At 35.5% G+C, this 26,104-nt stretch overlaps 1 protein-coding gene across 1 annotated transcript in view; it reads left to right on the top strand.

Annotated features, from left to right (window-relative positions):
- The window catches only part of LOC110219296 (ATP-binding cassette sub-family A member 10-like), a 149,849-nt gene that overhangs the window by 42,248 nt on the left and 81,497 nt on the right, over window positions 1–26,104 (top strand). Inside the window, 8 exon segments of the mRNA XM_078155886.1 lie at window positions 958–1,077; window positions 2,876–3,077; window positions 7,331–7,497; window positions 8,364–8,494; window positions 18,582–18,719; window positions 23,006–23,113; window positions 23,467–23,649; window positions 23,862–23,975. Of these exon segments, the coding sequence (XP_078012012.1) occupies window positions 958–1,077; window positions 2,876–3,077; window positions 7,331–7,497; window positions 8,364–8,494; window positions 18,582–18,719; window positions 23,006–23,113; window positions 23,467–23,649; window positions 23,862–23,975 (1,163 nt within the window).

Below are 26,104 nucleotides of genomic sequence, written 5' to 3'. Positions count from 1 at the left end.
CTGGTTCTAATATATTTGAATAGTTTTCACTAATGATTTATCGAAATATGATATCCAGGCCTTTTTTTAAGGACACTAATTTCTGGTGGTCTGATTATTATTAGATTATTTCTTTGACCTGTTTTCCTGGTCAGTTTTTTTTCATAGCACATATTTTATGTTTTCTTCTATTTATCCATATTTGAGCTTTTTGTCCCCTACCAATTCTTGTCTCATGGAATCATTGTTTTCTATTATTCTAATTATCAAGGAGTTCATTTCAAGTGTAAGTTTTTTTCTGGGGGGGCTCACTATTTGTTCTAAAATAAGAGGTAGGGAGAGAATTAGAAATTGAGATGATCAGGAAAGGCTTTGTGTAAAAGGTGGTGCATGAGCAGTGTCTTGAAGGAGGGGAGAGATTCTATGAGGTAAGGAGGGAATGTGTTCTAATCATGTCAGTGCAAGGTACAGGATAAGAAAAAAGAACACAGTATGAAGAACAGAGACGTCAGTCTGGTTGGATCACAAAGTGTAAGAAGTGGAGTAAAGTATAATGAGGAGAGAAAGATAGTTTGGGGACAGCTTATGAAGGGATTTAAAAGCCAAGTAGAAGAGTTTATATTTTATCCCACGAGCAACAGGTTGGCATTGGAGGCTCATTTTGGCACCTGTGTTGAAGACATATTGGAATGGGGAGAAAAATGAGGCAAAGCACTAGAAGATCACTGCAATTGTCCTGGTGAGAGGAAAGGATTATTTGAACTAAGGTAATGGCCATGTGAATATAAAGAAGGGTCAGATGGGAGAGATGTTGTAGAGACAGAAATAGTAAGATCTAATTAGACAAATGGGGTAGGGGAGAAAGATGAGTTGAGGATAATTCTGAGACTGTTCTTTCTGTCTGTCTGTCTAGCAATATATTTACTATCAATCTAAGTAATAATTCTTATAATTTTAATATTTTGATGTGTTCTTTAGACCTTTACAGAGATATTGATAGTTATAATGGCCAAGGTATTGTGCATTATGGTGTTTCTATGACAACTCTGAACGAAGTATTCCTAAAACTAGAAGGAAAAACAGCAACTGATGAAACAGGTAAATAAAAATGCTGGAAATTAACAATAAAATTATCACTTGAAATGTATGAGCCAATGATTATGTCTTGGCTGGCAATGGCCCCACAGCCAAGGTTCTATGTTCATTCTGTGAACTTATTTTTTTCTTTGCAGTCTGTTAAAAAATTGAAACTTGTATAGCTACTTATACTTTCAGAATCATTATTAAATTCGTATGTTAATATGTATGTTAGCTATAAATTATTTACAAATTTTTTCACCAGATATAATTTAATTTTCATAGTATGTAAAGATTTTTCCCAAAGGAATAACTTAGAGGTGTCATTTCACAAATTATAGCAAATGTGTCTCCAGAGATATGTTTGTGAGAGATACAATTCTTGAGTCCTTTTAATAATACTATATAAGAAGTTGTCTATACTGCTAATGCAGTTTAATTATTATTTAATTAATTAGTTTAATTTAACTAATATTCTTTGAACCTGTGCCAACTCACTGTGCTTGAGGACCTGGAGGTTAACAATAAATAAAACATAGTTAATGAATAAGATCAGACCCTGAATTAATAAATGTCTTTGACCTAGTGCCTGCTTAATCCCCTACAACAACCACCATCATAACATCCTACCTCATCTCATGATCTTTCACTGGTATAACTGAAATGCAGGTAATCCCTTTCCCAATCCCCCAAGCTAACACCCTCAGTGTTCCATTGCTTCTGTGTCTCTTTCTCCAGGCCCATTTTCCCATACAATCATCAAGGTAGGCAGAATTCTCTGGGAGAATTGGCAGTGCCAACTACAGTTGGCAACACCCCACTCCAATGCACAATTAAAAGTTTTTCTACAAGCAAAAGCACTCCTAGTTATAGATCTGTACTCATGAACAAAAACAAACAAAAAAATCCAAACCAAAAATAGATACTCTTTTACTTAGCCTTGGATCTGTGAACTTGATTTTCTTTATTTGTTCATTTTTAATATTTTGGTGACTTTATTTTAACAAACTTGGTTTCCTTTATATTCTTATGTTTTTATTTTATGAATTTAAAAATATCCTGAGAAAGGGTCTGTAGGCTTCACCGCACTGCCAAAGTAGCCAATGAAACAAAAAAGGTTAAGAACTCCTGCTTTAGGTAAATACATTTTCAAATGACTTGAAAGAATAAAAGTATTTCTCAAAGACAAACTCTCAAACAATTATCCTTATTCTTCAGGAATAATTTAATTTAATTTTGCTCAGCGTTTGGATTTTTTGACCACAAATAGTTTATGGAATTACAAAAAAATTACAAAAAACTATAGTGTCTATGTACATGTCTTATTTTTCCTTCCTCAAAAGTAAGTTCCTTTATCTCATTTAAGTTTTTTAGTTTCCTCTATGCCTCACATTCTCTCTTGGATTTGTGTTTTTTAAGGCACTAAATGTTTGAACATGAAGTCAGCTAACATTTAGATAGCTATTTAAGGTATGCAGAATGCTTTATATGTGTTCTCATTTAGTCCTTACAACAATCCTATGAGATATGTTTTATTAATGTGTCTTATAGATGGGGAAGGTTGAGGGAGGTTAAGTGACTGTCCCAAGGTCACGTGGTTAGTAAGAGTCTGAACTTAGATCTTCCTGACTCTAAGTTCCCCATTCTCTCCACTGTGCCACCTAGCTGCCTTATTGACATAATTTGTTCTGTGCTTTATGTCATGACCATGAAGATTCTAGGGCTTTTTCGATATCCTCAAAAAAGAAAACTGATGGATTTAGAATAGCATCTTACAAGTAGCTTATTTTGTTTTGTCTCTTTCTCAACTTGCCTACAGATTTTGGCAATTGGGTACAGGCTCAAGCAGAAGTGAGAAGAAACTCTGAAGACTTTGTTGAACTTGACCAGCCTCTCTCTTCACTACCTGGAAGGAGTAAGGTGACACTCAGTCCCATGGCTCTGTGGAGACGACAAGTCTGGGCAATAGCAAGGCTTCGATTTTTAAAACTAAAACATGATAGAAAAACTTTTCTGGCCCTGTAAGTATTAAAATATCAGCCCTTATTTCTCCTTAAATATATTATCAGAACTCTAATGGAAGAAGGGGGAAAAATTTTTTGCTCCAGCATTTCCCACCACTCCTTAGGGTTTAGTAGAGTAGGGGGTCAGGTTCAATAGAAGAGCCACAGTCAGGGGAGGATGTGATCCTTTTATAAAATTGGTGAATCACAAGGAAGAACATATAGTCTCTCTTCTACTAACCAGCATAGTAAGAAACAAAGTTAGAACTCAAACCCAGTTTTTTTTTTCTGGCCTCCAATCCAGTGCTCTTGCCATCTGTATGGTACTGGACAAGTCACTTCAGGGTTCTGGGGCTCAATTCCCTCACCTGCAAAGTGAGGGAATTATATTTCATGATTTCTAAGCTAAGGTCTCAATCTTGTGATACTATGTCACCTCATCATAACAAAATTAGAGGAAAATTGAACGAGACTCCTTTCTTGTCTATTTATAGGCAAAATTCCTAACCAAAACTAATCAAGTAAGAACAGAAGTGATCATAAAAAGGAAAACATCCAATTTCTGCTATTTGTTGTTGTTGTTTGTCCTTTGTTTTTGAAGAGGACACCAGGAAGGTGATGTCTTGACTTGCAAGTGAATTGGATTCAAGTGAGGCAGAGTTGTGCAATGTCACTGGTCTTACTTTCTCCTCTGAAGCCATCTGGGTCCAGTGAAAAATATAGATCAGGACAACTGGATATGGCCCAGGATGCAGTGGAAGACCGTGGCTTGTTAAGTTAAGGTCTTTCCAAGTTTTCACTTTGACTGAGGCAACAATGCCAGGTCAATGATTAGGGCTGTTTAAGATGTCAGCCAAGGGATGGCCCTTTTAATCCAAAAAGAAAAAAAAAAGAGCAAGGTGGGAGGGGAAAACCCTCTGGGTTTAAAGCCAAAGTACAAACAATTACTGTTTATATTCACTCTAAGCCATCAGGGCCGTAACAGTAACCATTAAATCATGTGTGGGTATTGTTGACCTATCACAAGAATGAAGGACAAAAGAACAACAACCATGGATTTCTTAGTTGATTTTAGTGTATTTTGACACCAAACACTTTAGGGCTATTTCTTTTTTGTTTTTATCAATTTTTTTCTTCATCTGGAGCTCTTTTTTTCACCTTTGCTGAGGTGTTTCTGAGGGAAGAAAGGAATGGCTAAAAGTTTTCATATTCTTAGGCAGAATTCTCTTTTCTTCTTCCACTGACCCTCACTGTATGACCTGATAGTTTCTGTCTCTATTATTCTTTGGTGAATTACAGGGAAGAACATACAGTCTCTCTTCTACTAATCAGCATAGTAAGAAATAAAGTTAGAACTCAAACCCAGTTAAATAGCTTTCTTTTTCCTCAAAACATCCAGCTCTGACTTTTTCAGGAGGAGTCTTAAATCTGTTTTTGACCTTTAAGCTTAACTCAGTCCTTTTCCTTCCCTCTCTCCTTTTTGTAACACTTCCGCTCTCTTACCTCCCAACAAGAGTCATCTCCACTGCAAATCCTTTTTTTCCCATTGAAAACTTATTTCTGTTTCCTTTAGAAATGCTTTACTGTCCCTAACAAACTGAGGTGTGGAGTGACCTAGATTTGGACTATTGACTACTATCACAAAGCTATAATACGAATACAAACATTATAGCCCCAATACAGGTCACTGAACAATTCTCTCTACTCTCCAATGTTAAATTTTCAGCCCATTTGTTAGACAAGTGAACACATCGACTACACTATTTCTCAGGTAGGAGACACAGGAGGGTTTCTAGCACCTCTCTCACTAGCAGGTTCACTTTTGATCCGATCAGACAGGAAGACAGGAATGGAGTCATAATAAGGGGTGAAATAAGCTTACTTTATTCTAGTCTAGTCTTCTCAAAAGAAATTTGCTAATAATGGGAGCACCAACTCCTACGGCACTCCCTAACAACCCTTCTTGCAAGGACTGACATGAAGATTCTCCCCACGCCTTGATGGGGGCTGATTAAGGCAGGTACATGCATTCCTCTATGCATTACTCAAATCCCCAAAATGGGTTCCCTCAGTCACTGATCACTTGCTTTATAGGGCAACAGACGAAGAAGGCATCTTGCCAACATTAAGCTCACAGGTTAACTTTAGCAATATCATCATGACCTAGCACAATGCAGATGTACATTATGTCATCCCTATATCTCACTGCATGAGTGTGGTAGAGATGTTTTCAACCATAATTCCTGAGAAATATTATCTGGGATCCTGGAACTATTACCTAAAAAGAATAACAAAATCTTCCTTGTACACACTAAAATTCACCTTACTTATATCATTTTTATTTGTTTATCTGATTCAACTGCTTTTGAATGTTTGCACTTCTCTAAGCACTTGGTTAAAATGGTAAGAGCCAATTTTTGTTGTTCAGCTGTTTCATTTGCATCCAACTCTTTGTGAGCCCATTTGGAGTTTTCTTGGCAAAGATACTAAAGTGGCTTGCCATTTCTTCCTCCAGCTAATTTCAGAGATGAGGAAACTGAAGCAAGCAAGGTTAAGTGACTTGCCCAGGTTCACACAGCTAGCAAGTGTCTGAGGCCACATTGGAGCTCACGAAGAGGAGTCTTTCTAACTGGCACTCTATACACTGTGCCACCTCGCTGCCAAAAGCCAGTTAACTCCACTTAGTAACTTGAAAACACCCTTTTCTATCTTTTACATCTGTTTTCACCCACCATTTCATTCCAACCATTTGCTTACCTCTCTAATTGTTCAACTTAAGTTTTTCTTTCTGCCTTGCCTACTCTTGCCAGCTAACTTCTTTTCTCCTTGTTTTCCTCTTCAAGTCCTCCTTGATCCTTCTTAATATGCCTTAATCATTTTCTATCCTCCTTAGTTTTCCTAGATCCTTCCCTTTATTCAATCTTCTTAGAGAGAACCCTAAAGTTTCTGTGCCTTTATCTGAACATAAAGATTATTCTCTTGCAAGTTTTCCTCCATCTTCCCCAAAATTTTGCTCTGAAATTAAATGCCTTGCCTTCTTCACTAGTCCAAACTTCTCTCAATCATGCACACAATTTCTTCCTTTTTATCTGTCTCAAATCCTTTACTCTTCTCTCAATCCTTCTCATACAATCTTCTCCCATAGAAGCCAGATTCACAATAGAGGTAATTATCAGTGGAGGCTTATGAGCTATTTTTCTGGTGTAATATTCACCCGTACCATGAGTCAAACCTGGGACAGGAGACTATGTATGAAGGGAGCTCTGAGTGCTATATGTAAGAAAAAAAAATTGGCTGCTTTTGTGGTAAAGGTAAAAAAGAAACAAAAACCTCTGAAATGTGTTTGGGTACCATTATGAATGCTCACGAGCATTTCCTTGTCCTGTACCCTTAAAATAGCCTTGTTGGCTCCTCACCTTTGCAAAAGTGTGGGAAGAAGCCATGAATGAGAAATACCAAGAGGGATAAGCCAATTAATGACTAATAATAACAACAACAATTAGCATTTAGTGACTTGCTTAAGATTGTACAGTAAGTATCAGAATTCAGGTCTCTCTAACTCCAATTTCAAAGCTCTGTTCACTGTGATAAGACATCTCTCCCTACGTAGTCAATTAGTTGTATGACAATACAGAAAAAAGCAAAAATTCATCAGGAGGTGACTGGATTCTCTAAAGAGTAAGAGAAGCAGTGAAAAGTCATTTTTGCTGCAGAACGCCTGGAAGCTGACAGCTTTGTAAGCCTCTCTTGCCCATTGGGCCTAATAAATATGAACTGGTAATTTTTCTTACATTTGTATGTTTTGAATATGAAGATTTGAAAGGAATATAGATTTAGAGCCGGAAGGGCCCTTAGAGACCATCTAGTCCAACTCTTATTTTAGACTTAGGTAAACATAGTCATAGGGAAGTTGAATGATTTGCTTATGGCCATATAGTCAATAAATAGTGTAGTCAAGATGTGAACCTAGGTTGTCTGCCTACAAATCTAAGTTATTTTGCACCATTCCATGGTTCTTCCTTCTCCTCTTTGAATACATATTCAAATTTTGATTTAGCCTTATATTGTGAATGAGTAAGCCAAGGAAGCTATACTTCTCTCCTTTCACATGTCGTAGGAAAATTTGTATGCATTTAATAATCTAATGGAAGTAGGGGAAGATGCTATGACGTACCTGCATATAGCAAGATTGATATAATACACATTTTTTTTCTATAAAGAAGAAAAAACCCCTGCCTATGTGCCCCCTTGTTACTTATTTTCCTATTTAGATTACTGCTGTTTGGATTGGCTTCAATACCTTACCTTTTAGATGTGCTAATTTATAAAATACTTCGTCAAGAAACTTCTTGGGGACTTTCACCTAAAACGTATTTCCTCTCTCCTGGACAATATCCACAAAGTCCACTCACCAGCCTATTGATTATCAATAACACAGGTAAAGAAATCGGGCTAAAATTTAGCCTTAATTTTATTTATTTTTTTTTGTTGAAAGCATGTACCAAGCATGTTATAAGTGTGCTCAGAAACTTAGGAAAGGTCTATACACATATATACATACTAATACTTTCTATATATTATAGATTTAAGTGCATGTGTGTGTGTGTGTGTGTGTGTAGTGTGTGTGTGTATATATATATATAAAACTATCATAAAACCCTACACACACACATACACACACACACACACACACACACACTGTATTAGTTTTGTTTGTTTGTTTTTAGGGAATGAGCTTGTGGAAGAAGGAAGGCTGAAAGACTATAAAACACAATAAGATAAATTAAATTATGTGAAATTATAATTCTAAGGGAGATTTGTTTAGGAAAGACATTTTGACAAATCAGTTATCCTTGCAACTAATTGTAAGCAGATGGTAGAGATGATTTAAAAAGAAAAAGAAAAAAAATCCTTGCTGAAGAATCATCTAAAATTGAGTTTCATCACTCAAAATCTAGGTCATGAGAGGGTTTTCACACTCAGTATCCAAATGTCCTAAATCAGAGGGTTCTAGATGCATTTATGTAGGAAAAAATCATGTTTCACTTCTACAATGTTTGCCATATTAATATTCACTGAGTTATTTGCACAAGCAAAGTTTAGGGGGCACAAATACATTAAACAAACTAGCCTGGTCCTTACAGTTGTAAAGAGCCTCTTTCATTCTTCAATGTCATTCTTGTTGCCATAAATATAAAACATCTGATAAAGCATAATAGAATATGAGGTGGGTATAATGATAAAATTTTCACATTTTTATTTTCACATTCTCATGATGACTTCTCTTTGTTTATAATTTATTAGGGTCAAACATTGAAGATTTTATAGATTCTTTGAAGCACCAGAACCTAGTTCTGGAAGTATGGGATTTTGGAAACAAAAATGGCACAGATGATCCATCGTACAATGGGGCCATCATTGTATCAGGTAAAAAGGTATGTCAGTCTCCAGTTTACTAGCTGTCAATGAGTCAATGTTACCCAGAGGGGGTAAACAGAACTCTCAGTTGAGAGGTGGGGAAGGGGAGACAGAGACAGACCACAGGAAACTAGTATGCCACTGAAGAGGAAGCTTCAAATACCCTCTCTGAGGAACTGAACTATTTGGTCTTATTTTAGCTAATTATTCTTTATAGCTAGAGGATAAGGTCAGATTTTTTTTAACCCTCTGTCCAATTTGTTGCCACTCTTTATAGCAAAATATTTAAAAGAAAGGAAAAAAATGAAAAAGAAAAAGAGTCAGTTCAGCAAAACTAACCAATACTTCAATGGATTCTGATATTGTTACTCCATCCATAGTCACCAATTTCTGAAAAGGCAGAGATCAATTTTCTTATCTCTTCTCTGGGAATGCTAGGTTTTTTGTTTGTTATTACTATTTCCACTTATATTGTTATAGTTGTGTGTTGTTTTCCATTTTGCATCAGTTCATGTAAATTTTCCCATGTTTATCTGAATTCTTGATATACATCTTTTCTTACAATACAGTGGCATTCCATTATATTCATATTCTACATTAAAAAAGATCTTTGCTTCTAGCTCTTTGCTATCACAAAAGGTGCTGCTGTGTAAATTTTAGTACACATGGGAATTTTTTTGACCTTTTACTTCCTATGAAGATATGCCAATGAAATTTTTGGGTTGAAATATATGAACATTTTAGTTACTTTCTTAGCATAATTTCAAATGGCGTTACAAAATATTTGCACTAGTCATAACTCCATGGATATCCTGTCTTTCTGTAGTTCCTCCATTTTAAAAAAATGTTTTCCATTCTTACAGTTATTTCAATTTGCATTACTCTGGTTAATGATCAGATTAAATTTAATTAAATTAATTTTTTTCCAATTAACAATTTGGAACAAACTGGCATATCAAAAGTTTGCAATTCTTTTCAGAATTGTTTGTTCATACCCTTTGACTTCTCATTAATTGGAGAATAACTCTTTGTTTTTTACATTTGATTCAATTTCCTATGTACTTTGGCTTTACCTTTATAAGAGATATTTGATACAAAGATTCTGCCCTCCTTCCCTTTCAACTCACTATTTTTTTTCTTATTGTACATGTATTGATTTGGTAAATGCAAAATGTTTTCAATTTGATCTAGTCAGAAATATCCATTTCATATTTTGTGATCACTCTTCCTTGTTCAGTTAAGAGCACTACCCTTAGCCATAACTGTAAAAGGTATCTAATTTGATTCTCTCTCTCCTGCACTTAATAATCTAAGTGCATATTATGAGATTATTGTGCTATCTGGTGTAAGGTATTGGTCTAAACCCAAATTACTTCCAAACTTTTATTTTTTTCAGTTTTCCTTATAGTTTTTGTCAATACAGAGTTCCTCTTCCACCCCAATAGTTTATGTTCTCAGGCATACTGAAAATGGCATTGATGCGATTTTTATGGGTACATGGACCCCAAAACTATTGAGGTTCAGGGCAGAGTTGTCTGGAAAGAATTCAAGGACTCAAGCAGTCTTCCAGTCAAGTGGCAAAAAATTTATTGTAACACTCACTACAAAGCAGGTAACTCGCAACCTAACAGGAGTGATGCTAAAGCTTATGCAGCAAAGATACAGTGAATTGTATGTCAAGTATGCTAATTAGGTAGAGGGCAGGATCAAGGGGTGGTCAGTTCCTAAAGGAACATACAGTTGCTATATCTTGGGTATAGGCATCATTCACTATTGGAATGACCTGGGGAAGGGGTTTCTAAAGGGTTTGTATGTCTGCTTTGGGAGTTTACGACTATGGCTTGACCTCTGGATTGTGTATGGTAACTGTGATCCCCAAAGTTGTTTTTCTTTTTTTCTTTGAATATTGTTCTCAGTGTATAAATTTTTGGACTCACTTAACTCTGCATCAATTTGTGGAGTTCTTTCCAGTTTCTTCTGAAACTGCCTATTATATCGTTTCTTAAAGGCACCATAGTAATTATATTACTTAATACCATAATTTGTTTAGTCATTTACCTAGATGAGGCTGCTACAAAAAATCTTCCATAAATATTTTTATGCCCATAGGTCTTTTTCTTCTTTCTTTGACCTCTTAGGGCTGAGTCAAAAGCTCAAAGTTTAACAGCTTTTCAGAAATAGTCCCAAGTTGCTTTCCAGAATGGTTGAACCAATTCACAGATCCATTACTCAGTCAATCTTAACTCAATCATCTTTCTAGAGGCAGACAACAAACTTGTTACAATTGTCAAAATTAATACAAAGCTAAAATAAAAGAGACTATGCGTGTGCGTTCACACACACACACACACACATCTGGTATATAATTAAGCTACTTCCAACATATCTCATTCAAGGTAGTAATTGAAGACTCTCCCCTCCTGTCCATGGAAAGTGAACAGAAAATACATTGATGTGTATTGTAATAATTTCATATGGAAGTTTATTCAGTATAAATCAAGTGGCATAGTGACAAAACCAAAATACTCTAGAAAACAGCTCAGGCAGCACATATTTATTCTGCAGACACATATTTGTCCAGCAGAGAACTATGGCAGGCAGTAGGACCATACTGGTTTAGAATATAAACTCATTTTTAGGTTTTTATGGAAAAGAATAATTGAAGATTCTGAGACCTATTTCCTCCTGTGAAAAACAGCAGAGGTGAAAATCAAATTTCAAGAGAGCTTGATAAGTCAACCAATTAAGCAATAATATTGAGGATATATAATTATAGATTTGGAAAGAGAAAGAAAAGGAGAAATGAAAAATATCTGGAGAGATTTTTTTTAAACAAATTTTTTTTCACTATCAAGGAGAGTAAAACAATGAAATTTGGATTTTATTGTCTGTTCTAGAAGTGTTGTTTAAGGCTGTGAAAAAAAATGACACTGAAGCAAACAAAGATGAGATGAGCAGCTAGTCTAGACTAGATTCAATCAGTAGAAATCTGTGATGGTAGCGACACAGTTTTGAGAGCCTTGAGAGGATCAGTTCCCAAAATATCTAAAAGAAAGGGAATTACTATTTTTTGAGAAAAATCTAGCACTTTCCCTATTGTCACACACATATATACACACACAGGTGATCAAAAACATTTTAATAATTACTGATCCATATAATTCATGCCAAAATTTTATCATGTTCATATTGAGGATATATTTGATGACAGAACAAGCAGGATTTTGCAAAATGGTATCTCCAGTTGAGCAAATCTTTACAGACATATAATTGACTAAAAAGTATAGGAGACATAAAATATCACTATGCTTATCTTTTGAAAGTTTATTTTAAGAAGCAATTAATTTAGTAGAGCAAAATATCAATATAAAACTCTCTTCCAATAAAGGATCTCTCAAAAGTATGTCAAAATCATACAAGATTCCTTGAAAGAAGTAACAACAGAATTTTGTTTGAGTTCATTAGTAATATCGAGTGAGCCATAAATCATATAGTTGAGGAAGATATTTACCATTGGTACAGTCTAGGGCAAAGTCCAAATAGAAGACTAAATTCCTATTAATAACAGGAGTTTCTAGTTACTCCTATTATTAGATGATGTGGTGATTGCATCAATTTCTAGAACATTGTACAAATTAGATTCATAAGCACTCAAGAGTTCAGCCTTACTATCCACATGAGAAAAAAAATAATGGATGGAGGATTTATTTCTGACTATTTCTGACTCAGTGATAAAAAGCTGGGGTGGGACTGCAGGAATAAGTAGAGTCTACACAAATGAGATGTAGACCTATACTTTAGTCTTTTTTCCTGATCTTTATCTAGGTCACACCTACTTAACTATAAGTGTCTCCCACAGCTCTGTCCTGAGGTTTTTCCCTCTTTTTCCTCTATGCTATCACACTTAGTGATCTCAGGGGCTCCCATAGATTTAATTATCATTGCTATGAAGAAGATTACCAGATCTAAATATCCAGTCCTATTATCTCTTGAGCTCTAGTCTGGCATTACAATAATTTGACTTTAAGGTGAGGTTCTTAAGGGAAAAAAAATATTTAATGAATCAAAATTTACATTCCTTTGGGCAGAGCACACACAGGTAAGGGTATGACACCCTATATGGAAAGAGGGAATGGGAAGAAGGAAGGAAAGAGAGAAAGAAAGAAAGAAAGAGAAAGAAAGAAGAAAGAAAGAAAGAAAGAAGAAGAAGAAGAAAGAAAGAAGAAAGAAGAAGAAGGAAGGAAGCAATGAAGGAAGGAAGGAAGGAAGGAAGGAAGAAGGAAAGAAAGAAAGAAAGAAAAAAGAAAGAAAGAAAGAAAGGAAGGAAGAAAGGAAGAAAGAAGAAGAAAGAAAGAAAGAAAGAAAGAAAGAAAGAAAGAAAGAAAGAAAGAAAGAAGGAAGGAAGGAAGAAAGGAAGAAAGAAAGAAAGGCCAGTTCCAGTTGGGTCCCCAGGAGGGCAGCTCCTATTTTCTTTCTTTATTTCTTTTTTTTTTTAATAATTAATTAATTTACTTTCAGTTTTCAACATTCACTTCCATAAGATTTTGAGTTTCAAATTTTCTACCCTTCCCTTTCCTCCCCTCATCCCTCCCCAGACGGTGTGCATCTGATATAGGCTCTACTTATATATTCATATTCAGCATATTTTCCCACTAGTCATGATGTAAAAAACAATTAGAGCTGATGGGAGGAACCATGAGAATGAAGCAATAAAACAAGACAACAAAGGAAAAGGAGAGCAAATAGTATGCTTCCATCTGCATTCAGACTCCATAATTCTTTCTCTGAATGTGGTTATCATTTTCCATTATGAGTCTTTTGGAGTCATCTTAGATTCTTCCATTGCTGTGAAGAGCCAAGTCTATCAAAATTAGTCATCGCACAGTGTGGCTATTACTGTGTACAATGTCCTCCTGGTTCTGTTTATTTCACTATGTATCAGTTCACGTAAGTCTTTCCAGGTTTTTTTGAAGTCTGCCTGCTCATCATTTCTTATAGCACAATAGTATTCCATTACATTCATATGCCACAAGCTGTTCAACCCTTCCCCAATTGATGGGCATCCTCTCAATTTCCAATTCTTTGCCATCACAAAAAGAGCTACTCTAAATTTTTTTGTACATGTGGGTCCTTTTCCCATTTTTATGATATCTTTGCGATACAGACCTAGAAGTGCTATTGCCAGGTCAAAAGGTATGCGCAATTTTATAGTCTTTTGGACATAGTTCCAAGTTGCTCTCCAGAATGGTTGGATCAGTTCACAACTCCACCAACAAAGCACTAGTGTTCCAATTTTCCCACGTCTTCTACAACATTTGTCATTGTTCTGTTTTGTCATGTTAGCTAATCTGATAGGTGTGATGTGGTACTTCAGAGTGGTTTTGATTTGCATTTCTCTGATCAATAGTGATTTAGAACATTTTTTCATATGACCATAGATAGTTTTAGTTTCTTCTTCTGAAAACTGCCTGTTCGTATCCTTTGATCCTGTTCATATCAATTGGGGAATGACTTTTATTCTTACAAATTTGACTCAGTTCTCTATATATTTTAGAAATTAGGCTTTTATAAGAAACAATGGTTATAAAAATTCCCAGTTTTCTGCTTTCCTCCTAATCTTGCTTGCATTGGCTTTGTTTTTGCAAAAACTTTTCAATTTAATGTAATCAAAATGACCCATTTTGCATTTCATAATGTTCTCTGTCTCTTGTTTGGTCATAAATTCTTCCCTTCTCCATAGATCTGAAAGGTAAACTATTCTTTGCTCTCCTAGTTTGCTTATAGTATCAGTCTCTATATCTAAATCGTGTACCCATTTGGACTTTGTCTTGGTATAGCATGTAAGATGTTGGTCTATACCCAGTTTCTGCTCAACTATTTTCCAGTTTCCCAACAGTTTTTATTAAATAGCAATTTCTTATCCCAGAAGCTGGGGTCTTTGGATTTATCAAATAATAGATCAGCATAGTCATTGACTGTTGCGTCTTGCATACCTAACCTATTCCACTGATCCACCACTCTATTTCTTAGCCAGTACCAAGTAGTTCTGATAATTGCTGCTTTATAATCGTATTTAAGATCTGGTACAGCTAGGCCACCTTCCCTTGCATTTTTTTTTCATTAATTCCCTTAATATTCTGGACTTTTGTTCTTTGAGATGAATTTTGTTATTGTTTTTTTCTAACTCTATGAAATAATTTCTTTGGTACTTTGATTGGTATGGCTCTGAAAAGTAAATTAATTTAGGTAGAATTGTCATTTTTATTACATTAGCTCAGCCTACCCATGAGCAACTGATATTTTTCCAATTATTTAGATCTGACTTTATTTGTATGAAAAGTGTTTTGTAATTGTGTTCATATAGTTCCTGATTGTGTTTTGGCAGGTAGACTCCTAAATATTTTATAGTGTCTACAGGAATTTTAAATTTAATTTCTCTTTCTATCTCTTGCTGTTGGGCTTTGTTAGTAGTATATATAAATGTCGATGATTTATGTGGGTTTATTTTATATCCTGCAACTTTGCTACATTTGTTTATTATTTCAAATAATTTTTTGCTTGATTCTCTAAGATTCTCTAGATATACCATCATATCATCTGCAAAGAGTGATAGCTTTGTTTCTTCTTTGCCTATTCTAATTCCTTCAATTTCTTTTTCTTCTCTTATTACTAAAGCTAACATTTCTAGTACAATAATTGAATAATAGTGCTGATAATGGACATTCTTGTTTTACCTCCAATCTTATTGGAAATGCTTCTAGCTTATCCCCATTAAATATAATGCTTGCTGATGGTTTTAGATAGATGCTACCTATCATTTTAAGGAAGACTCCATTTGTTCCTATGCTCTCTAGTGTTTTTAAATAGAAATGGGTGTTGTATTTTGTCAAATGCTTTTTCTGCATCTATTGAGATAATGCTATGATTTCTGTTAGTTATATTGTTGATATGGTCAGTTGTACTGATAGTTTTCCTAATATTGAACCAGCCCTGCTTTCCTGGTATAAATCCTACCTGGTCATAGTGTATTATCCTTGAGTTAAGTTGTTATAATCTCTTTGCTAATATTTGATTTAAAACTTTTTGCGTCTATATTTATTAGGGGAATTGGTCTATAATTTTCTTTCTCTGTTTTGGCTCTTCCCAGTTTGGGTATCAGCACCGTATTTGTGTCATAAAAAGAATTTGATAGGACTCCGCCTATTTTATCAAATAGTTTATATAGTATTGGAATTAATTTTTCTTTAAATGTTTGATAGAATTCACTTGTAAATCCATGTGGCCCTGGAGATTTTTTCTTAGGGAGTTCATTGATGGCTTGTTCAATTTCTTTTTCTGAAATGGGGTTAAGTATTTTATTTCTTCTTCTGTTAATCTGGGCAATTTATATTTTTGTAAATATTCATCCATTTCACTAAGATTGTCAAATTTATTGGCATACAGTTGGGCAAAATAGCTCCTAATTATTGTTTTGATTTCTTCAGCATTGGTGGCAAATTCACCCTTTTCATTTTTGATGCTGGTTATCTATTTTATTGTTTTTTTTTCATAAAACTAGTTCTTAGTTTTATTTATTAGTTCAATAGTTTTCTTAATTTCAATTTTATTAATCTCTCCTTTGGCTTTCAGAATTTCTAATTTGGTATTTAATTGGGGATTTTTAATTCGTTCTTTTTATAGCTTTTTTAGTTGTATGCCCAATTCATTGATCTCTTCTTTCTCCATTTTATTCATGTAAACATTTAGAGATATAAAACTTCCTCTATTTCCCCTTAATTCCCCTTCCTCCTATTTTCTACTCACAGAGGTTGTTGTTTGTCCTTCATTCTAGAAGAGGACCATGAGATCAGGGAGATGATGCCTTGATATTCAAGTGAATTGGATTAAATTTGGGAGGGCTATACAAAGTTACTGGGGATATTGTCTAGATATAGATCAAGATGACTAGAGATAGCCCAGGATGCTGTGGGAGACTTTGGCTAAGGTCTTTAACAGGTCTCAGTCTGTCTGAGGCAATGTCCAGTCAGTGATTAAGGCTAGGTAAGAAATGAGGCAGAGAATGGCTTCTTAGTGAAAAAAAAAAATCAGTCTTAAAGAGAAAGTCCCTCGGGGTTTTTGTCCAAAACACAAACAATTACTATTTACATTCACTTGAGCCAGTAAGAACCCAAACAATGACCAAGTGGGGATTGTCCTGGGACCTACTGTTGGCCAATAATTGAGAGCCAGAGTGATTTGATAAGGTGCTGTCCTTAAGAGAAAAAAAAAGGTTTCAGGAATCAAATTTACATTTCTGTGGGCAGAGCATCCATAAGGGTATGATACCCTATGTGGACAGAGGGAAAAGAAAGAAAGAAAGAAAGAAAGAAAGAAAGAAAGAAAGAAAGAAAGAAAGAAAGAAAGAAAGAAAGAAAGAAAGAAAGAAGAAAGAAAGAAAGAAAGAAAGAAAGAAAGAAGGAAAGAGAAAGAAGAAAGAAAGAAAGAAGAAAGAAAGAAAGAAGAAGAAAGAAAGAAAGAAAGAAGGAAAGAAAGAAAAGGAAAGAAGAAAGAAAGAAAGAAAGAAAGAAAGAAAGAAAGAAAGAAAGAAAGAAAGAAGGAGGGAAGAAATAGAGAGAGAGAAAGACAGAAAGGAAGAAAGAGAGAGAAAGAAAAAAGGAAAGAGAGAGAGGAAATAAGGAAGGAAGGAAAGAAGGAAGGAAGAAGAGAGAGAGAAAGAAAGAAAGAAGGAAGAAGGAAGGAAGAAATAAGAGAGAAAGACAGAAAGACAGAAAGAGAAAGAGAGAGAAAGAAAGGAAAGAAAGAGAGAAAGAAGGAAGGAAGGAAAGAAGGAAGGAAGGAAGAGAGAGAGAAAGAAAGAAAGAAAGAAAGAAAGAAAAGAAAGAAGAAAAAAGAGAGAAAGAAAGAAAGAAAGAAAGAAAGAAAGAAAGAAAGAAAGAAGGAAAGAAAGAAAGAAGGAAACAGCCATGTGGCCCAACTGGCCAGTTCAATTTGGGTACCCAGTGGGGCAGCTCCTATTTTCTACTCACAGAGGTTGTGGCCTCTCAGACATCATGAATTGAATATATGATAAGCATCTCAAACTCAACAAGTCCATATGAGAACTCATCAGTTTCCCCAAACCTTCCCTTTCTTAATATTCCTGTTACTGTTGAACACATCACCATCCTCCAGTCACCCAGGCTCACAAAACATAGTATCATTCTCAATGCCTCACTTGCACTAGCCCCACAAATCTGTTGTCAGATATTGTTTCTACCTTCACAACATTTTTCACATCTAGCCTCTTCTCCTTTCATGCACCCACCACTCTAGTACATGCCCTTATCACATCTTGCTTGAACTGTCATTTGTCTCCTAGTTAGTCTCCTTGCCTGAAATCTGTGTACATTTCAGTCCCTTCTCCGCTCTATTGCCAAAGTGATTTTCTAAAGCACAGGGCTGCCCTTATCAACTCACCCTTCCACCACCTTCAAATTGAAAAAAAAAAAACAAAATAAAACTCCAATATCTCCTTATTATATTAGAGGTCAATAAAAATTCATTTGAAGCCCTTCATAAGCTGACCTTCATAAGCTGGGCAGCTAGGTGGCACAGCGGATAAAGTGCTGGGCTTGAAGTCAGGAAAACTCTTCTTGAGTTCAAATGTGACCTCAGATACTTGCCTAGCTGTGTGAACCTGGGTAAGTCACTTAATTTAAACCCATTTGCCTCAGCTTTCTCATCTGTAAAATGAGCTGAATAAGGAAATGGCAAACTGATACTGGCTTTAATATACCTGACAAGTGGTCATCACAATGCGTGGCATACTTTTGATGATAAGCATTCTTCATCTTTTGACTTTTATGACGTACTTTATGTCTGTAATCACAGGCACAAATTATCCATACATCAATAATCAGCATTAGTTAAATATACTGTTATAAACTGCTAATTTATTAAACCTATCCCAGATACTAATTATAGAATTTACTTAACATTCTAGACTTGATCTGAACGTGATTTTTCACTCAAGTGAAGAATGAAAAAAAACACCACTATTTTTATGTAACTAATTGATTGCATTTTCTTTCCAGTGATATTGACCTTTCATTTACTTTCCCTAAGGATTATGAGTTTTCAATTGCATGTAACACCAAGAGACTGAATTGCTTTCCTGTGCTTGTGGACATCATTAGTAATGGACTACTTAAAATGTTTAATTCCTCGGAGCAGATTCAAACTGAGAGAAGCATATTTGCTTATGTAAGTATAATTGTAAGAACTTGTTTAGCCACAATTGCTAAGAAATGAAGTATTGTAGGAGAGAATTTTCCAGCTAACAGAAGCTTAACCCTTTAAGAACCAAAACATTTATACACTAACTTTTTTTTTTAAAAGAACTCTTTTTTTTTTTTTTTGGCTAGGCAATGGGGTTAAGTGACTTGCCCAGGGTAAGTGTTATGTGTCTGAGGCCAGATTTGAACTCAGGTCCTCCTGAATCCAGGGTTGGTGCTGTATCCACTGCGCCACCTTGCTGCCCCTAAAAGAACTCTTTCTAAAGACTTTTCTTCTTTCCTTTATTACTGAATGGATTATATTTGAACATAATTTAACCTTTTAATGATGACTTCATTTCCAATTTCATATCCTCTCAACTCAGAAATGAAGATTGTTTAGGGAGACCAGATTACCAAAAAGTTAACATACAGTTAAGTGAGTTTTGGAGCCTAGTTCCAAAGTGCTGTTGTCACCCCTGCAACAACTGTTATTTTCCATTTCTGGACGTCTTTGCCAATGTGATGGGTGTGCTGTGGAAATCAATAGTTGTTTAATTAGCATTTCTCTTATCATTAGTGATTGGGAGTGCTTTTTTTGGGGGAAGATGATTATTGGTAGCTTTCTTATCTACTGGGGATCACTCGTTCTTGTGTAGTTGAATCGATGTGTATATATACATATATATGTATATATACATATGTATCTATAAATATATGTATGTATACACACATATATGCATAATATCTTTTATATTAGGCTTTTAGGAGAGAAATTTAATGACAAGATTTATTTTTTACTAGTTGATGGTTTTCTTCCTTTTATTTACAACTGTTTGATTTTATTTGTGCAAAGCTTTTAATTTTACGTAATTAAAAGTATCCATTTTATCTTTCTTGCATGATCATTTCAATCTTTTTGTCAAGAATTTTTCCCTACTCATAGTTGTGAAAGTTATGTCCTTCTCCTCTTTTTAAATTTCTGAGATAGCCTTAAATATCTGGTCATATAATAGTTTGAAGTTTATTGTAGCATATGATATGATTTTAGTCTAACTCCAATTTCTGACAGTCTGTTTTCCAGTTTTCCCTGTGTTTTTTGTTAAAATAGAGAGTCTTTATGCTTATACTTGGTGTCCTTGGTTTTATCAAACACTACACTACTGTGTGATTAATTGCTTCTGAGTTTTATGTATCTAATTTGTTCCACTGATCAACTTTTCTATATTTTTATCCAGCACCAAATAGTTGTGATGAGTATTACATTGTAGTGACAGATCCTTCTACTGCCTTTCCCATAGCAATTTTAGCTATAAGCTACAGTGGGTAGAGTGCTGGGCCTGGAATTAGGGAGAACTGAGCTCAAATCCAGCCTCAGACACTTATTTGCTATATGTTCAAGTCAAGTCACCTAAATACTTAGTGATCAAAACCTTGGCTAAATTTGTGCTGGGTGTCAGAATTTCTACTTATGGCTTTAGGCATGATTAATGTTTGAATTTCTGGTATGTTGATGGAATCCTTCAATTCTCAGGCTGCCAGTTTGGGAACTTTGTTCATAGAAATGGAAACATGGGAATTAACTCTCTTTCCCAGAATTCACCAGTTTGGTGACATTGAAATCATTATTTTTATGAGAGGGAGAGTTCTAGGAGAGAGAAGGAAGAAGAGAAGTCATTTTGTGCTCAGTGCAACTGGGCTAGTTATGACTCCAGGATGTGCTCTGTTTCTAGGCAGACTGCTCCCTCTCCACTGCTTCCCTCCCAAACCACAAACTCCAAGATTTTAAGTTTCTGCTGGTCAAGAATGGTTGGGAGCTGAGAGGCAATTTCCTTTGCTGAGAACTAATTGGGTGTATTAGGTGAAACTGCTATGCTGAGATCCATTCCCTGTTTGTGCACAGCTTAGAGAGGATGGGGTAGAAAGAAAAGGGGGGAAAGGAGCCACACCAAAAGTACATGGTATTCATACTTATCACTTTGTTTCTAAGCCTTTCAATTTCTATGCTATCTCATTTGTTCTCTATAAACACAAAATCAGGGTATTGCCAAAAAAAAATATCCAGTGAGATTAATGACAGTAGTGAATAGAATCTGGGAGAGGGACTTTTTTTTGGTCCCTTTTACCATGAGCTTGTGCTCATGGGGAGGGTGTCTGCAAAGAGCTATTTTTGGAGTCTCCAGCAGGAGAGAAATAGATTAAACCTTAACTATCATCTTCTAGACTACTTATAGAAGCCATTGAGACAAAGCGCAACTGATATAGGAAAAGCCTAACTTATTCCCACCATTTATTACTTTTTTATTTTAACATTCATTTTTAAAATTTTTGAGTTCTGAATTTTCTTCCTCCTTCCCACTCACTTCACCCTCCACTGAGAAGACAAGTAATATATCAATTATGCATGTGAAATCATGAAAAAAAATTCTATGTTACCCATGTTGCAAAGGACAAAAAAAGGAAAATAAAGAAAGTGAAAAACTTATGCTTCATTCTGCACTCAGACTCCATCAGTTCTTTCTCTAGAGGTGGACAGCATTTTCATCATAAGTCCTTCAGAATTATCTTGGATCATTGTATTGGTCAGAGTAGCTAAGTCATTCACAGTTGATCATCATTTACAATATTGCTGTTACTGTGTACAGTGATATCCTGGTTCTGCTCATTTCATTCTGATCAGTTCATTCAAGTCTTTCCAGGTTTTTCTGCAGCCTGCCTGCTCATCATTTCTTATAGCACAATAATAATTCCATCACATTCATATAGCACAAGTTGTTCAGCCATTCCCCAATTGATGGGCATCCCCTCAATTTCCAATTCTTTGCCACCACAAAAAGAACTGCTAGAAATATTTTTGTACATATGGGTCCTTTTCCTTTTCTTTTGATCTCTTTGGGATATAGAGCTACTAGAGGTATTGTGGATTTAAAGGGTATGCACAGTTTGATAGCCCTTTGGGCATAGTTCCAAATTGCTCTCCAGAATGGTTCTATCAGTTCACAACTTCACCAAAATTGCATTAGTTCCCTATTCTTCCCTCCAATATTTGTCATTTTATTTTTTTGTCGTATTAACCAATTTGATAGGTGTGAGGTGACACTTTAGAATTGTTTTAATTTGGATTTCTCTAATCAACAATGATTTAGAGCATTTTTATGTGACTGTAGATAGTTTTGACTTCTGAAAACCATCTATCAATTGTGGAATGATTCATATATTTTATAAATTTGACTCAATTCTCTATATATTTGAGAAATGAGGTCTTTATCAGAGAAATTTGCTGTAAAATGTTCCCCTCAGTTTCCTGCTGGAAAAGCTTAACTAGAGAGGATTTTTTTTTTTTAGCATGGTAGCTGCTGAGGTTTGATGCCACGCCACTCTCATTGTTGCTCCTGATATAGGAAAGATTTTTGGTACCAGTTCCCACCACCACCACCACCACTACTGTCATCATCATTATCATTATCATCTTCCTCATCTGTTTGGTTTATGTGCTTAGGGTACACTGTTATGGTAAACCTTTGGAGTCTCTCAAATGTAGATAATCACCTATTTCAGTGCACTAGTCTTGAACCAGAGTGGTTTGGGCTGGATGCAATGGCCTCCTGACTTTATTTCTAACTATTTATTTTTCTGGGGCAGTGCCAAGATGGTGGAGAAGAGGCAGCAACTCAGGAGCAAACTCAGAAGATGGAGCGTCTTTTCTAGGAATAGCTAGGACAGTGTCACTGAATAAGAAGATGAAGGGAGGGTGGAGTAAAGTATAAGAAGACTGGAAAGGTGGAGGGGGCACAGGTTTGAAGGGCTTTGAATGCCAAACAGATGCTTTTATATTTCATCCTGGAGGTGATAAGGAGTCATTGGAGTTTATTGAGTACGGGATGACATAGAGCTGACATGATCAGATCTGTGATTTAGGAAGATTAATTTGACACCTGAATGGAAAAGGGACTGGAATAGAGAAAGACTTGTGGCAGACCGAACAACTAGTAGGCTACTGTGATAATCCAGGTCTGAGGTGTTAAATAATCCCCTCATTCGAACATGAATCTGAGAATTAATTTCTATTGCTCCTTGCTACTCAAGGTAGTACTCTTCTGTTAAAAATATATATCATCCTAAATATAAAAGCCCTCTTAACTTTATTATGGAGATTCAGTGTTACATTTCTACCTTTTCCCTCAAAAATTGTCCATCCCAGGAAAATTGACTTTGTCAATATTTATCATTTTCTGTTTTACTTCTTATAGCTAATAGTATTCTTCATACTTCTAGGATAATGTGAAAATTCAGCTTGGTTTTGTGGACAGCAATATTTTCTGGCTATCAGTTGCCATCAGCATTTCTCCTTACATTGCAATGAGCAGCATCTATGATTACAAAGTAAGAAAAAGCTATTTAAACATCAACTAATTTTATTCTGAGAGGATAGATCTTTTTACATACATCAGTTTTCTTCTTAAATGTTATATAAGTGTTTGTATGAGCAACACCTAATTCAGTTCTCTTATGCATGTTCCAATGTATAATTGTTTAAAACAAGATCCCGAGTTCCACGTATTAAGTAGATGCTTACTTATTCCCTGAGAAGTTTGGTGTTTGGTGAAGTACAAGATATCTATCAGGTTTTTTGAACATTGTTAGAACATTATTATAAATGCACATTTTTGTGTAACTGTACTTATTAAAACTTCAGACTTCAAAACCACTTTGTACCTCTTCTTTTTTTAAATCAGATAAAAGCTCAATCCCAACTAAGGATTTCAGGCCTCTACCCTTCTGCATATTGGTGTGGGCAGGCCCTGGTGGATGTCCCCCTGTACTGTTTGATTCTGTTTTTAACACTTACATTTATGTATGTTTTTAACGCCAAAATACTACCAGACTTTTGGCATAACCCCAGAATCATGTTTGCTGAGGTAAGTCTTAAAAATAAAATAGAAAAAAAGATAATAATGCCTATAATTGAAATAAAATAATAATATAAAATAAGTTTTCAATATTACATAAATGAAAATTATATAAAATGTTCCTGATATCAACTTTATTTTGTAAACCTTTACAAGCTGACATATTTTTCTGAAGAAAATTTGTCTTATCTGTGTTTAATATCAATTTCTATCAACTTCAGGTCCTGTCAGTCATTGGTTATGCAGTATCTATGATCTCCTTCATGTATATGATTTCATTCATCTTTTGCAAGGGGAAAAAAAATAGTAACCTTTGGTCTCTTTGCTTCTTTACTGTAAGTACGCATAAATGATACATCCATTTTTAAAGGACTTTATATAAATCTGTGTTATCACTTTTATCTTCAAAATGACTTTTATTTTGGCTGTGATCTTATCTCATGCCCAACTGAAAGCCTCATTGGCTTTTGTGTATCCTAACTGCAAAACTTCCCTTATGGTGTGAGGGCTTGCTGAGCCCTTTTCAGGGCTTCTTATAAACCTTTGGTGTCCGTCTTTTATCTAACTCTCACCTGTGGCTCCAAGAAGCTGTAGCATCTGCAGTGGCCACATCCCAGTACACTGTGTTGGCAGATGGGCTAAACCGGGCTGAGGGTAACCAACAGGCCTCAAACTCATTGGTGAGTTAGGGGGATGTCTACCCCAAGCATATGAAGACCTCTCAGAAGAATGGGTGAATGAGAACAATTTGTTCCAACAGCCATGAAGGTGGAGGGAGTGCTTAGAGGTTGGTCAGACATTGAAGACATCAAGATCATCCAATGTATCCCAAGCTATCACCAGTCATCTTGGCTTTTGTCTTGTCACTGGACTTTGATGATTCTGGAAGAGAGAGTGAGGCTGTCAATTTTGTGTAACTGCCTCACTTTAAGCCAATTCATGAACAAGTCAAGGTACCACCCTGTGATATCATTGGTCCTCTTCGAAAAAGAAAGACAAATAACAACTTCCCAAGAAGACCATTAAAAATAACAAACAGTAAAATAGCAAATGGAAATTGGAGAAGTTTTGCAGTTAGGATACTCAAAAGTCAATGAGGCTTTCAGTTGGGCATGAGATAAGATCGCAGCCAAAACCAGGAAAGAGAATGAGCTCACTGTGGGAAGGTTCTCTGTCACCATTCTCTAGAATTTTAGGCCCTGAAGGTCAAAGCACATTTATGGGGCCAGCTGCATAGACTATATCTAAAGGACATAACAAATAAGGCACCTTGGAGGAGAAGATCTAGCCTGCAAATGCTTTATAGATGCATTTCCAATAACCAAAAATTTACCTTAACCACAATGAAGTCTGAGGTTAACTAGAGAGACCTACAACTGGAAATTAAAGCAGAATCCAGGCTCTGTCTAAATGTTAAGAATGTTCCTAACTGAGAACTTGGAGCAATTTTTATTGAATTTATAACTTTTTGCCAAACTAAACTTCCTAAAGCAACAGAAGAGATGGCCATGTGGATTTTATGCATTCTTCCCCATCCCCACCCCAGTCTTAAAAGAAACTAATTATTGTAACTGGATATTACATATAAACAATATAAATGGAAGATAATCTTATAGGAAAGGACTACCAGGGGGGAGATGGTTGGTGAGACGGTAGATTTGAGCTTTGAAGGAAGCCAGGAAAGTTAGGAATCAGAAGTAAAGAAGGAGATCATTTTAGGCATCAGAAATATCCATTGAAAAGTCACTGAATTAGGAAATGAAGTATCATATGAGAGGAGCAGAAAGTAGGACAATGTTGCTGGATTTTGCAGGGGAGTAAACTGTAAAGACTGCAAAGGTAAGGAGGTACATTGTAAACGGCTTTAAATTCCCAACAGAAGATTTTATATTTAATCCTCAAAGTCACAGGGAAACATTGAAGTTTATTGATTAGGCAGGTGACTTGGTCAGACCAGTGCTTTAGCAAGATCACTTTGGCAGCTTAATGGAGGATGGGCAGAGGAATGAGCAGAGATCTGATACAGGGTGACCAATTAGAAATCTATTCCAATTAATTCAGGTGAGAAGTAGTGAGAGCCTGTAGAAGGGTGTGGCCATATAAGCTATAGAAAGGCAGATACATGACATAGGTGAACATAACAAGATTTGATAATATATTAGATATATAGGATGAGTAAAAATGAGACATCAATGATGACACTATGCCTGTGAGCCTGGATGGTGGTGCTTTTAATATAATAATAAAGTCAGAGAAAAGGGAGGGTTTGGGGGAAAAGATAATTAGTTCTGTTTTGGACATGCTGAGTTTAACACTATAGGACATCCAATTTGAGATATCCAATATGTAGATGCTGATGTTGGGTTAGAGCTCAGAAGAGATCTTAGGGCTGGGCATATAGATCTAGGAACCATCTGCAAAAACATGATAATTGAATCCATGGGAACAGATGAAACCATCAAGA

This window comes from Phascolarctos cinereus, unplaced genomic scaffold (assembly GCF_003287225.1).
Source record: "Phascolarctos cinereus isolate Bilbo 61053 unplaced genomic scaffold, phaCin_HiC Scaffold_5;HRSCAF=322, whole genome shotgun sequence".
In the NCBI taxonomy this organism is placed as follows: domain Eukaryota; kingdom Metazoa; phylum Chordata; class Mammalia; order Diprotodontia; family Phascolarctidae; genus Phascolarctos; species Phascolarctos cinereus.
Note: the sequence above shows the minus strand (reverse complement) of the source record. Positions and strands in the feature narration are given on the sequence as shown.